The following is a 15,368-nucleotide window of genomic DNA, read 5'->3' on the forward strand; positions in this document are numbered from 1 at the left end:
TGGGGCTGAGAAGAGAATCATTAATTAGCAGAGTGATTACAGAATCCCTCAATTGTTAAATGAAGATCCACATAGAGACCTGGAATGTAGACAAACTTGTCATAAAGCTTAATCATATAATACCCACAATTGTGTATGGCACAGGGGAGTAGGGAATGCTGACATACACTGATGGATTTGATCCTCCTTCCCCTTGCACCACAGCTCTAATATTCTATGGTTCTGTGAAGGGCCTCCTAAAATGAAAATTGCCACCATACCAGCCCTAGTGTGTGTGTCCTTTCCATCTCTAGAATTTAGTAGGACAAAAATCTTTTCTCAGCATGGCATCTGTGTTATATCAAATAAATCAAGTTTATCTTCTTCTTCCAATCCTTGTTTACCATGGAAGATTCCCCTGCATTACCCAGAAGCAAAAAGGTTTTTTTATACATTCAGTGGGAACAAAGTGAAATTCATTAGTCTCCACTAACGGATCCTAGCCTTCTTTGCCAGATGAAGCAATGAGTATCTAGAATCTTTTCACCCTGACAGACAGATTGTCAGACCTAGCCAGTCATGTCAATTAAATCTTAAAGTACTTTAAGGCAAGTAAGCCTAAGCTTAACCTAATTCCTTACTTCCTTTTTATTTATCTATATAATAGTTGTCATGTAGAGAATTCAGTTTCATCTTTAGAGAAATATCATATACTTATAAATAAATGTGTTTCATTAAAGTTGTGTTGTTTTTCATAGTTTGTCAAAATGAAAAAAGTATAATTTCCTTCCCTCCTCTCCATAAGTACATCTTAGAGTATGTGCCCTCTATAAATATCATTTCCTTGCTTAGCCTCATATGAAATTGAGAACTGGAGAAGGGGTCCAAATACTTCTCCTAAGTGCCTTAGGCAGCAGAAATACAAATGTTACCAATTGTAGGGGGAAAATATAAACTGAAATGGCTGAGTTCTTATATCACTTAGTCTGATTGTCATGGGGATTATATGTCCTTTGGGAGAAACTAATTGATCATCTTTTCTTCATAGTATTAGGTTTTGGTAAATATGCTAAAACTGCAAAAAAAATTTTGCCTGGTGCTTCCTGGTTACAACTTCGTGATGGCTATTAATGAATTTTATGACTTTATGAGGAATAAGGAGTTTTGTCATTTGCTTGCTACAACAACAGATGATTGTCTTAAGTACGGTAAGTATCCTTGGTTCCTTCAGGACCTAGTTGCATTGCTCTTCTCCAGCCTTCCACATTTAGCAGCAGAAGTCTGAGAATGAATGGAATGAATCAGTAAGCATTTATTAAGCTCCCTCTATGTCAGGAATATGCTTTGTGCTAGCGATTCCTATTCTCAAGTTTACATTTCCCTGGTGGAAAAGTGACATATTCACAAGCAAGTAAAGACAAGCTGTATACAAAGTACAGAGTGATTCCAGGACAGGGGCCCTAAAGTGGAGAATTCAAGAGAGACTTCTTGAAGGAGAGAGCACTTGAGCTGAACCTTGAAGGGATGGAGGAGTTTCAAGAAGCAGTAGTGAAGAATGAGGCTGTTCCTGGCATAGAGGACAGCCTGTGTAAAGACACAGAGGCAAGAGACAGAATTTCCTGAGTGATGAACTGTAACAACAAACAGGCCTGTTTGACTAGGGGATAGAGTGTGTGAAGGAGAATAATATGTGATCAGTCTGGAAAGATAGTTTGAGACAGATTGTGAAGGGTTTTAAATGCCAAAAAGGTGTTCAGATGATATCCTAGAGGAAGCAGGAAGTGAGCTTCTTAAGACAGAATGACTTGATCATACACATGATTTAGGAATATCAGTTTGGCAGTTATATGGAGAATGGATTGGAGAGGTGATAAATTGGATATGGTCAAACCTATTAAGAAACTATTACAATAGTACAGGCAAGGGAAGAAGAGGTACTAAACTAGGGTGGCTGTAGTATGAATAGAGAAAAGAATTGTCAAAACTGATTCTGTATGGGAAGGGGGAGAAGTGAGTTAAAGCAAAAAGTCTTATATGACCCCGAGGCTGGGAAACTGAGTGCCCAGAAGAGACTGCAACTCAGATAACCAAAGGCGTTAGGTCAAAAGTACAGCCCTGCCTAGTCAGGAAGCAATGTTTAGGTAATCAGAACTGTCATATAGCCTTCTCATTGGCATTGGGGTTGCTCCTCTTAGATTAGGAAAAGAAGTCTTATACAATTAAAGCATATGGGTTTCTCAGAGAACTACTGAGAAATCAAGATAAAGTCTAAGTCTAAGAGTCTAAGATGGACTCAGAAATAGGGAGGTTAGGAGGAGGGATGGGTTGGGGGAAAAGATAATGAGTACCGTTTTAGAAAAGATTCAGGGTAAGATTCCTATGTGACATCGAAGTGGGGAAGTTGAAGATGTGAGACTGTATAGTTCAAGAGAAAAATGTAGTCTTAATGTGTAGATCTGAGAGTCATCTGCATAGATATATTGGTGGAATCCATGTGAGTTGGTAAGATCACTAAGAGAGTTTAGAGATGGAAGAGAAGAGAGCTCAAGACGGAGCCCTGGTGTACATGATTTTATACAGACATGAATAAAGAACCAGCAAAGGAGTCAGAAGGATTGTTTAAACAGGTAGGAAGAGAGGACCAGGACAGAGCAAGGAGGAGAGGATCCAATGGAGAGAGACTGGAGCATCTATCATCAGGACCCATTGTCAGTGTAAAAGGCATTTCCTCAGCCTGAGAAAATCTCTGTGAAGTGTTCTAAGGTTTCAAAAGGTGCAAGGTAAATGCAAGGTGCTCATAGGGCACATAGGAATAAGAAGTATGTGGTCTTCAAAGTAGTAAGGTGCATTAACTCTTTTAGAAATGTTGCTGAGTAGTAATGAGGACCTAAGCGTCTGAATTTCTACCAAAAGGTGAGCACCTGACTCCGTGTTTTCATTGACCTCTGTACATCTGGGAAGTACTACTAACAGATGCCTTAGCTACATTGATCTACTAAAAAACCTTAAAAGCAGAAACAGGGATTAACCATAGGAATGAACCACAGGAAAAAATATATCTAATAATCATTTAAGAGTGATTGTGTGTATTATTAGATATTTTAATTAATCGTATTGTCTTTTATTTTAATATTCTTCACGCATAGTCAGCCTTTATAATTTGTTACTTCTATAGCTTAGTTATTAATCTGCCCACAGCTTAAAACAAAACAAGAAAACCAAAGTGGGGGTGGTGTATTGATGATGGGAAACCTTTCTAAAAACGGTACTTAGGAGGCAGCTAGGTGGTGCAGTGGATAGAGCACTGGCCCTGGATTCAGGAAGACCTGAGTTCAAATCTGGCCTCAGACACATAACGCTTACTAGCTATGTGACCCTAGGCAAGTCACTTAACCCCATTGCCTAGCCCCCCCCCAAAAAAAGAAAAGAAAATAGTACATAAAAAGTCAGGGCATCCTCTCTTTTTGCCATTCACAGGTAATCATCTCTTCAAAATGAGCAGTAAAGAGATGGGGAAATTTTTGATTGCTATGGCTGTTTTAGGTTTTGTTTTCCTCATCATGCTTTTTTTCATTGATATATATTCCTGGAAAATAAGAATCTTTTACAATCGTTTCTTTCTCAAGACCTACCACATGTGGAATTCTAATTTGGTGAGTGACTGGACATGGAGCACAGCAACTATATGAGCTTATACTGGTTCTGTCAATGTCAGCACAATTCTAGCCTGCAATGGTGGCTCATGTTTGTAGGACACCATTGAAAATTTACCTTCATTTCTTTTATCCTAACTTCCCTGCTCACTAATATGCCCCCCAAAAAAAAATCAAGTTTTCCATTGGTTCCCTGAAACTCAGAGAAGTTGTAAGGAGGTGAAACAGTTGTATGCCTTGAGATCATAAGATTCATGTATTGTTTGTTTTTAACCTTTTTTTTCAATATCAAGTTTCAAATTCTCTCCCATCCTCCAAACCATTAAGAAGACAAGCAATATGATACCCATTAGTTATATGAAGTCTTGCAAAATATATTTATATATTAGCCATGTTGGGGAAAAAAAGACAAGAAAAATAAAGTGAAAAAGTATGCATCAGTCTGCACTGAGTTCATCAATTCTCTCTCTGGAGATGTATAGCATTTTTCATTTGGAATTCTCTTGAATCACTGTATTGATCAGAGTAACAAAGTCTTTCACAGTTGACCAGTTACAACATTGCTGTTACTGTGTACAATGTTCTCCTGGTTCTGCTCACTTAAGTTTTTATCAGTTAAATAGGTCTTCCCAGGTTTTCCTGAAACCATCCCCTTCTTCATTTCTTATAGCACAATAGTATTTTATCACAACTGTGTACCACAACTTGTTCAGCCATTCCCCAGTTGATGGGCATCCTCTCAGTTTCCAATTCTTTGCCACTATAAAAATATAAAAGAGCTGCTATAAAATACTTTTGTACGCATAGGCCATTTCCCCTTTTTCTTTAATCTCTTTAGTCATGGTATTACTGAGTCAAAAGGTATGCACAGTTTTCTAACCCTTTGGGCATGGTTCCAAATTGTTATGTTAGTGAATCTGATAGGTGTGAAGTGGTACACATGGTTGTTTTAATTTGCATATTGCTAATCAATAGTGATTTAGAGCATTTTTCATGTGACTGCAGATAATCTTTGATTTCTTCTGAAGACTGCCTGTTCATATCTTTTGGCTATCAATTGGTGAATGGCTCTTATTTTTATAAATTTGATTTAGTTCCCTAAACATTTGAGAAATGAGGCCTTTAAAACTGAGAAAGAAATAGTTTACCTGTCAGATTTATAGAGAACAGAAGAATTTATGACCAAACAAGAGGTAGAGAAAATTATGAAATGCAAAATGGATATAAAACTATAGCTCATGACTCAGTCAAATTTATAAGAATACAAGTCATCCTCCAATTGAGAGTAGTCAAAGGATATGAACAGGCAGTTTTCAGATGAAGAAAATTAAAACTATCTATAATCATATGAAAAAATGTTCTAAATCACTATTGATTGGAGAAATGCAAATCAGAACAACTTTGAGGTATCACATCACACCTATCAGGTTGGCTAACATGACAAGATAGGAAAATGGTAAATGTTGGAGAAGATGAGGGAAAATTGGAACATTAATACACTGTTGGTGGAGTTGTGAACCAATCCAACCATTTTAAAGAGCAATTTGGAACTATGCCTAAAGGGCTATAAAAATGTGCATACCCTTTGACCCAGCAATAGCACTTCTAGGACTATATCCCAAAGAGATCATACAAATAGGAAAAGGACCCACATGTACAAAAATATTCATGGCAGCTCTTTTTGTGGTGGCAAACAACTGGAAATTGAGGGGATGCCCATCAACTGGGGAATGGCTGAACAAGTTGTGGTATATGAATGTAATGGAATACTATTGTGCTATAAGATATATATACTATTGTGCTATAAGAAATGATAAGTTGGAGTACTTCAGAAAAACCTGGAAATACTTATATGAACTGATGCTGAGTGAAATGAGCAGAACCAGGAGAACATTGTACACAGTGACATCCACATTGTGTGATGACTAACTTTGATAGACTTAGCTCTTCTCAGCAATGCAAGAATCTAAGAAATTTCTGAAAGTCTCATAATGGAATGTGTATGTATATATGTGTGTGTGGTGTGTGTGTATGTGTGTATCTACATTTGTGTGTATATATATATATACATATACATATATAGATTCTTTATAACTAAGATATATTACATATATAATTAAGATATATTATATATCATTAAGATTATATATATGTATGTATGTTTTTCTGAAGTACTCCAACTTATCATTTCTTATAGCACAATAGTGTACATATATATATAGATAGATATAGATATAGATATAGATATAGATATAGATATAGATATAGATATAGATATAGATATAGATATAGATATAGATATAGATATAGATATAGATATAGATATAGATATAGATATAGATATAGATAGATATAGATATAGATATAGATAGATATAGATATAGATATAGATATAGATATGTATGTATATATATTTAAGATTCCAAGATCTAGACCAATGCTTAGATTAAAGTACGGTGCTTTGATTTTAGTTAATGTGTATGTGTGTGTGTGTGTGTGTACATATATATACTAAAATATTGACACCCTAACTCAGTTGCCCATCTGCCATAAACACACGCGTTCACTGTTACTCTAAACTGTTAGCAAGTCTAGCAAGAATTTTGAGGCCTGACCTTTTACAGATAAGGATACTTCAAGGTTTTCTTGCTATGTCAACTTCCCAGAAAACCCTTATAACCAACTCCTATATTTCTAAAAAGTTTTTTTAATATAACATATTTATAACAGTCTTGTAACAATTAAATCCATAAGCTAAAGGAATGAAAGAAGAGCAAAATTTTCTAACAATATGTCTAAAACAATGAATTATCAAGTTAATGTTAGGCCCTTTTCTTTAACACATTGCAAATCACATAACTAAGGTAATTTTGCTTAAAATCACATAGTTAACAAGTTTCCTGATCCATATAGTATTATTATAATAATAGGTAGATAGATAATAATAATAATAAATTTCACTAAAAATGAGACCAAAATAAATTCTATCATGCCTGGATCTATTTTCCAAATAGTGTCATGTAGAACCTCAATTTAAAATTTCAGTATTATGTTTTATACAAGGGCTATTTATTCCAAGCATTTCAAATTATGGGATTCACTATTTCCAGCTAATCCACTGCCAAAGATTTTAAAAGTGACTCCAGTCACTCAGACCAGTCTGATAAGAACATAATGGGCCATATTTCACCTAGATTAGGTTTTCTTTATAAGCTTTTCTAGTTGGGTAGGGCAACAATTCCACCTAGATAAGATGGTCTAGGAGGGGTAAATTTGGGGGCAAAGTCAGAGATCTCCTTGAAAGACTGGACTTTGGATGAGGAAATAGGAAAAAGGAAAAAACCCTGGATCTCCACAATATTTAGTTATTTAATATAAGAGAAATAATCATTTCTTTCAGCTGGAAGGTAAACTATGTGAAGCGTAAGAACGTGCAATGGTTGTGAATGGTCTTGAATACCAAGCTAAGGAGATCAGCCTTTACTTGGTAGACAATGGAGAGTTGTTTAGATTTTGGATTGTCAACCTCCAGAGTCTGATCTAAAAAGAGACAAATGAAATTAGGTCGACCTTCAGAGTTTGGTCTTAAAAGAGACAAACAAAATTAGATCATATATGTGCAGTTTATTTTCTTTAAGCTAGTGAAACATACATGTACAGAAGTCAGAATAAACTAAGCTCAAAGAAAGGCAAGTTGAAGGAGACTATATACCCATAGAGCAAGGAAGTGCCCCTTGCATCCTATTATAGTAACTCAGAGATGTCCCAGTATCAATCTATTATTTAATGGATTTAGTATTGTACTTATAGAACTTCTTGATTATAGAAATTTGCTATAAAAGGAAAAAGAGGAATATGGTTATAACAATGTCATATATCATAACAAAAGGGAAAAACTTCCTTAGCTCTGTTTGATTCCAGGCATGAGTCATATTTGACAGCCAGTCATATAGACACAAGATGTTAAAAGCAGGGCTCAGAATTAACCAGGTGGGGGATTTTCCTTTTCAGAAAAGAAATAGCACAATTGGGAAATAGAGTCAGGAGGATCTTACTGAGCTATGTCTGAGGTTGTCCTCAAAACTTTTCCTAGGTACAGACATCCACCTTTAGCAGCCCAGACTGCAGCACATGTTGTTTTCTACTCTTGCTTTCATGACAAATCAGACAACTATCCTTGTAATCAAAGCTCAAAATAATAGTAAATTACAGTCCCATGAAGTCTTGAATAGCAAGTTCCAGTAGTCAGAGCTTCCATCACAAAAATACCACTGCTCTCAGAATCCCTTCAAACAATGGGAACATCTTTAAGGTGAGTCTTAAGTAGTTTGCATACATTTCTGCACATGTTTTAATTCCTGACTAAATGACAGACATAAGTAAAATCAGATTTGCCATTAAGATAACACATGATAGCTCTTAAGTTACTACTCTTCATTAACAAAGTTGTCTGCACTGAAATCCTGTTCTTTAAACAAAAACAAAAGTTTCCTGACTTTTACTTCATGACTTGATAGTTTTACATCCTTTATTCACAAGCTTGTTTATCCTTCTCTAACTCTACTCCTCACTCTGAAAGAAAGAGATACTTAAGGAGTTGAATCTTATACGTATGATGAGTTCAAACACTAATTTGATTCTTGTTTAAGCCATGGAATGACTACAAATTCAGATCAATTTGCTATTATAGTAAATATCATTATTATTACCTGTTTATAACTAAATACACCTCATTAAATATTTAACAGTTTTCGATTTATCTTATTTTTTATCACATCCTTTTAAAAGACCAATTCATATGCAGCAAAATCCAAATTAAAAATTGCTTTGTCTAGCACCATTTCTGCTCACAGTGACTGCTCAAATTTTACAATATAAGAGAATTTTAGAAATACAAGACAATTTAGAAATACAATAATAACACAAATAATAAATCTCAGATGACATCAATTTCATTTCCAAATTTTCACATATAGAGATTCTTGATCATCTTATCTTTGGTATTTTAAAACTACCTTAAATTTATCAGGAATAGAACAATTACATTAAATTAAAGAGATAATAATATAGTGCCTAGCATATGCCAATCATTGTGTTAAGCACTTTACAATCATTATATCATTTTGATCCCATAACAACAATCATTATTATTTTAACCTTTACAAATCGGGAAACAGGACAAACATTAATAAAGTAACTTGCCATAAATTACATAGCTGATACATTTCTGCAGCTGGAACAGAGAAGGGTGAACCGACCAAGGACAGAAGCCGGCTGGCTCCCCCACCTCATAGTGCCACTCCAGGCTCTGCCAGGGACACTCAGAGTCTTCCAGGCAACAGCTGGGTGCTGGGGAGTGTGGCAGAGGGCACTGCCTAGGGGCTGGGGTCACTGTGCCAGGACCTTCTCAGTAGTTGTAATTCTTGGTGGCAGGGCTCAGGGAATGCTGGCCATGAGACCAACCTATTCCCTCTTTTCCTCTCCTCACAGCTGCGGAAGCTGCTGGGGCTAGGGCATTTGCAGCTATTGGAGAGAGTGAGCAGAATGCATACTGCACCGGGGTGATTACTAGGCTTTGCCTAGAAGGGTGGGCCCCCACTATGGCTGCGGACCATTCTATTCCACGGGGTGGAGGTGGGAGGGGGAGAGAAGGATGATTCAAGTTTCCCCTACAATTCCCCAGCATTCTCTTTTCTTAATGTGATCTGGGATGAGAGGGGTTAACAGGGAAGACATGAGGTTGTTTCAATCCTGTACTGAGATACACTTTTGACTCTGGGGGAGGGAGTGGAGAATGCTGAGTGATCTGCATTTGGGGAGGTGTTTCAGAAGGGGGTGAATTTCTGGAATTACCCAAAGTCTCAGGAGTTTTCTCTTGAAATCTTACAATGATTAATTTCCAAACTCCTTGAGGATTAATCTCAAAATCTCCAGAATCTGCTAAGATATTTTTAGCAGTTGCAACCTTATTTATCTAACTTTTGAAATAAAAAAAAAATGGTCTTACAGGCTTTTCCTCTTTTAAAAATAATCTAATTTGTCCTGCTTTCATCTGTGACCTCAAAATATCAAAAAAGATTCATTAATCTTTCCCAACGTTTTCTCTAGCCTTAAGTTTTTCTGGATGGCTCCATTTTAAATCTTTCAAGGTAACAGCATGTAGCTTACCACACAACCTGGCACAGACACAGAGAAATAGACACAGAAAAATTGATGCAACAAATACAGTGTGCAAATGACAGGGAGAGGGGAAGTCTGAAAGCTCTGAGAAGCTTATTAGAAACCGCCATCACAAATAGGCTATCGTTACTCCCAGGAAGGGGGTTGGGGAATTTGCAAGGATCCAAGACTGACAGGGTAGCCTCTGTGTCCACCAAGGTGGCAATGGGGTGGCTCTGTATACCTCTCCTAGCTGAGAGAGAAGCAAAGAGAAGTGGATGGGGACTGGAATATTCAAGCTTTTCTCAGAGGGCCCCTGAGGTTTGGATTTAAGGGACAGATCCCCATGAGGTTAAGTTCAGGGATCTGGTCCATAGACAGGGTGGAGTTATCTTCAGTTAGGACTGTAGTCCTCAAGAGAAAAGTGGGGGGAGGGTAAGGGGATTAAATCACTGGGGAAAGGATGATGAAGCTGAAGTGGCTTTATGAGCTTTACAAACCTTTAAAGCTGTTAAAGCAGCTTCTAGTTATTGCCCTGCCATTTCAGAACCAGGGGTAGAAACTTTCACCCTTCTCTAGATGTCTTGTTGGGGGAAGGGGAGGTGTTTGTTTAAGGGAAGATATCTGATTCAGAGGGCAATGTGATCCCTGTTCCCAGATCTAGCTCAGAGAGAGCTGCGAACTTTGACCAAAGTGGGAGTAGGAGTCCAGAATGGAAGCTGGTATAGAGGGAGATTTACCCACTCCCATCAACATTAAGACTCCAGGAAAAAGGCTCTTGTGGCACCCGAGTCATTAGTTTTATCAGGGAGGGTGTCATCTTTCTACTCCCATCAGTTCCATCTACATTGACGGCACCAGAGTTTGGTCTAAAAAGAGACAAACTAAATTAAGACAACCATCAGAATTTGGTCTTAAAAGAGACAAATGAAATTAGTCCCAAAATGTGTGGTTTGTTTTCTTTAAGCTAGCGAAATGTACATGTACGGGAGTCAGAATAGACTGAGCTCAAAGAAAGGCCAGTTGAAGGAGTCTATATATCTATAAAGCAAGGAAGTGTTCCTCTCCCCTTCCTTTCCTGACACAGGATGTCTTTTTACAGCCAAAGTTATAGTTTCCATATCTGTCAGACATAAACATGGGAATGTCTTAAACATGAATGTCATAACAAGGTAGTGTCCATAAAACATCAAGATAAGAGAAGTGACCTTAATCAAGCTAGTGTCCAGTTCTAGGCACCTGGTCCTTATCAGTCATAAACAGAAAAATGCTCCCTCTCAGCTTCATCAGGTCTTGTGTATGTTGACACAATGAGGATTTGCTGTTCATGCAGAGAGCTTGCTGAGGATTATGATATGTTAACTCAGAGTGGGCCAAAATGTTTTTTTCCTGATTGGCCAATCTAGCTTTTTGGCCTTTTTTTCAAGTGATGGGAGGCTTAAGTTGATTTACAAGATCAATGGAGTTCTTCAATCATACATGTCTATCAGGAAGATCAGTCTAGCTTTAGCTAACATTTATTAAAAGTAGAAGAGTCTTCAGGGCGTTTGTGAGATTTAAGTAAGAAGAAAAGTACCTAAACTAAGGTGGCAGCAATGGAAATTTTAAGTAGAGAGTGGATGCAAAAGATATTATGAAAGAGGAACTGATAGGAGTTTTAATTGATTGAATTTGTAATGTGAGTTGAAGGACAGGGGAGGAGTTAATGATAGGATTATGGATTTAAAACTGGATGAGACCTTTGATGTTATCCACCTCATTTTGTACTTGAGGAAATGGAGGCCCAAAGAGAGGAAGTACTGTACCTTGCCTAAGATCACAAAGGTAGTAAATGTAGCACTCAACCACAAGTCCTTTGACCCTAAATATCTCTATCATTCCATTGCATCATGCTGCCTTCTCACTGGGACAATTGTAATACCACTGACAGAGATACAGAAGTTGGGAAGAAAAATGGGATTTTTATGGGAAAATGATCATTTTAGTTTTACACATGATGAATTGATAGGGTCGGTCTCTTGGGGAATGTAGGTAAAGATGTTTAGTAGTTAGTTAGAAAGACCAGAGAGAGGACAAGGCTAGAGATGTAGCTTTGAGAATCATCTTCAGAGATGACCGTCTAAGTCATGGACATAGTTATCTCAGGAGATAAAGTATAGAAAGAGAAAAGATTAGAACTAAGGACAGGACCTTAAGGGAGCAGGAGAAGGAAGAGGAGACAGAGCCTTTATGTAAGAGGATAAGGCAGTAGAATGCAATGTTATGTAACCCTAGAAAAGAATACCAAGGAAAAAGATATAGTAAAACCATATGAAAATCTATGGAGAGACCAAGGAAGATGATAATTGAGAAAGTGCCACTGACTTGGACATTTAAGAGGTCACTAGTGACCACTGGAAGAGCATTTTTAGTAGAATATATTATAGTAGAACATATTACAAGAGACTGAAGACTTAGTGGTGAAATTGTAGGCTGTCAATATAAGCTATTCATTCAAGAAATTTATCAGTGAAGGAAAAAACAATGGGAAAGTTGCATAAGATGCAGGGGCAGGTTGAAGGAACGTTATTGTTTATTAGGATAAGAGGAACCTGAATGTATTCATAGGTAGAGGAGTGGAAACCAGTATGGAGGTAGGGATGAAAGATGGAGGAGAGAAAAGAATGATTGATGGAGGAAACTGCTGCAGGATATAAAAGGGTTAAAGGTCACTTTAACAGGGAGGGGTTACCCTTAATCAAAAAGAAATCAACCTTTTCCTATAAGATAGAAGGGAAGGAAGAGACTTATGGAGGAGGTGAAGGTTAAGATAGGTGAAGACAGGAAGTATTTCAGATAAGGAAATCAGAGGAACTAAGGACACTCATCAGTAGTTTCTGTCTTCTCATTAAAGAAGGAGGCAAATTCATCAGCTAAGAGTATGGAAGAATTACGTGGTTTGGGGAGCTGAAATAAAGAGAAAGTTTATAGCAGGGGCTGTGGGAAATTTTAGAGGTCAGCAAAGGAGAAATATTAGAAAGTCAAGGGGGTCAAAACATTTTAGAGTGGTAGAGAACGCATCCTTGGAGTAGATAGCAACATGGTTAATATTTGATAAAGAGGAAAGAGAAACCAAAACAAAGAAGGAAGAATAAGGCAGCTACACCTGGAGGCATTATGAATTTGAGACTTCTAAAACATAATTTTTGTCTCCCACAGTCATTTTTAACCTAGGCAGGAGGGAGGCCTGCCTTTCTAAACTCTCTTTTTCAGTGATGAAGGCAGCTAGATGACCCAGTGGGTAGAGAATGGGACCTGGAGCCAGGAAGACCTGAATTCAAATTCCACTTCAAATTCTTACTAGCTTTTTGACCCTGGACAAATCCTTAAACTTCTACCTCAGTTTCATCATCTTTAAAATGGAGATAATAATAGTACCTGCTTCCCAGGGTTGTTGTGACTATTGCAAAAGTGCTTAGCACAGTGCCTGACATATAAATAGACACTTAATAAATGCTCCTCCTTCCTTGAAGTTCAGTGTATAATTGTTTTTTTTTTCTTAACGAAGTATCAACGTACCCACAATTTCACATCGAGTCCACAGTTGCAACAAGCATGAGCATCCCCCTCATCAAAGATGCATGAGTCTAATTTCAAAAACCATAGGGTACAGAAGTTGTGCTTGAGAACCAAAGTGATGGATGAAAAACCCATCAAAAGTCGTTGTTACAGCTTCTGTGTTAACATTATCTAGCTCTCCTCTGCTGCTTTATGCAGCAACTTTCCCCCACCAGTTCCTCTGCCTGGACCCAGCATGCCTTCAGGTCACCCACATCTTTGAACTTTTGTCTTTGAATGTAGAAGGCAAAATTTGATCCAGCAACATTTCCAGAAGATGAAGATGTGGCAAAGGAGAGAGAGAAAGTCCTGCCATGCCCTAAAGATATGATATCATCTTTGAACAGTCCACTAGTTATTAGGAAACTCACAAAGGTAAAGCCAATTTGTGATCAACATTGTCTCACCAAGGGCATATCAGACTTGTCCCAAGGTTAGTTCTGCTTGTCTTGGCAGTTAGGGGAAAGGAACTTGTGCTGAAGTTGGGGGAATAGCTTCTATGAAGTTGATCTAATAATGTTTCTTGCAAAAATTCATCATTATTGCCCTTAGCATATTGTGTCTTCACAGATATATTATAAGCAAGGTCCTTCTGTGGCTGTGGATGGACTCTCTCTAACAGTCCAGAAAGGAGAGTGCTTAGGAATTCTTGGCTTCAGTGGTGCAGGGAAAACAAGTACCATGAAAATGTTGACTGGAGATGAGACCATCACCTATGGGGATGCCTTCTTTGAAAATCACAGCATCTGCAGGAACATTAGAAAGGTAATATGTTGCTACAGACCAGGATGTCATGACACACTGTCCTGAGGGATGGGACCCTAGAGGGTAGGTGTGGGCTGATGGAGTAAAGGAGCCTTGATGGGGTGCAATTTTCCCTCTAAAGGCTGAAAACTCAGGAAACTATGTAGGCTTAAGAGAAATTGTAGGAAAATAAAAAATAACTTTCCTTTGAGAATCTGTACAGTCTGATTTCTAAGGCCATAATTTTACTGAAAGTGTTGAGGTTTAGGGGTGCTGGAACCCTGAAGTTCAAGGGAAAACAACACAGATCCTGCCTTGAATGAATTTGACCCAAGCCTTCTTTAAGCCAAAGACTAGGTTTATTAGAACACCAGTCAGTGTGAGTTAGATTCTAAGAATCCACTCCTTGGTGGATGAGATTAACTCTTTTTATAGGAAAAAGGTTTGTGGAAAGATCTGGATGGGAGGGGACAGTAGGCTGGAGTGACTGGGAGGTACCCAGGCAAATGCCAGGGACCTGGGCCATGTGGAAGGGATCTGGAAGGAATTAAGGGTGGGTAGTGACCTGGGGCCATCCAGACAATGAAAGGCTGGGCTAGGTTAGAGGTGGAGAACTAGAGGTTTGGGTTTAGACCACAATGAAAGGCCAATGAAAGGCTAAGGCCAGAGATTTGGCGTTGTGGGAAAGTTCAAGGAAAATTGGGGGGGGAGGGGAGTTGGAGGCCCATACCTCTTCAAAAATACTATCTGAAAGATCATTTCTTCACCTTCAAATCTAATGGCTTTCTCTTTGCCTTCATCCTTTTTAACCTTTCCATAGCATCTCAAATTTTTGAACACCTTTTCCATCTATGTAATCTCCTACTTTAATTTCTGTGAAACCATATTGTCATAGATTTAACCAGTACTTCCCTGTCTCCTTCATTGGCTCAAAATACAACACATGCTTTCCCCCAAAGTTTGCAGGGAGTGACCACATAGAATACATTAATAGAGAATGAATTCAACCCAATCCTTCTTTCCGCCAAAGACAAGGTTTATTAAAACTCCGTCATATTGGCCAGACTCTAAAGGAATCAAAACATCTGTGACACTCCTGTTGACAAGTAGGCTCGAGTAAATCTCAGCCATTGGAGGATACAACAAGTACATATAAAAATAGAGATAGCATAAATATTAAGTGAATAAATATAAATATATACAGAACCATTAAGTAAAAGGCAATTTTAAAGAGAG

General features: G+C 37.8%; 1 protein-coding gene across 1 annotated transcript in view; it reads left to right on the forward strand.

Annotated features, from left to right (window-relative positions):
* Positions 1 to 15,368, forward strand: part of LOC110193499 (phospholipid-transporting ATPase ABCA3-like) — a 337,264-nt gene that overhangs the window by 128,674 nt on the left and 193,222 nt on the right. The window contains 3 exon segments of the mRNA XM_078151735.1: positions 3,457 to 3,632; positions 13,632 to 13,763; positions 13,959 to 14,153. Coding sequence (XP_078007861.1) covers positions 3,457 to 3,632; positions 13,632 to 13,763; positions 13,959 to 14,153 — 503 coding nt within the window.

This window comes from Phascolarctos cinereus, unplaced genomic scaffold, assembly GCF_003287225.1.
Source record: "Phascolarctos cinereus isolate Bilbo 61053 unplaced genomic scaffold, phaCin_HiC Scaffold_4;HRSCAF=312, whole genome shotgun sequence".
In the NCBI taxonomy this organism is placed as follows: Eukaryota; Metazoa; Chordata; class Mammalia; order Diprotodontia; family Phascolarctidae; genus Phascolarctos; species Phascolarctos cinereus.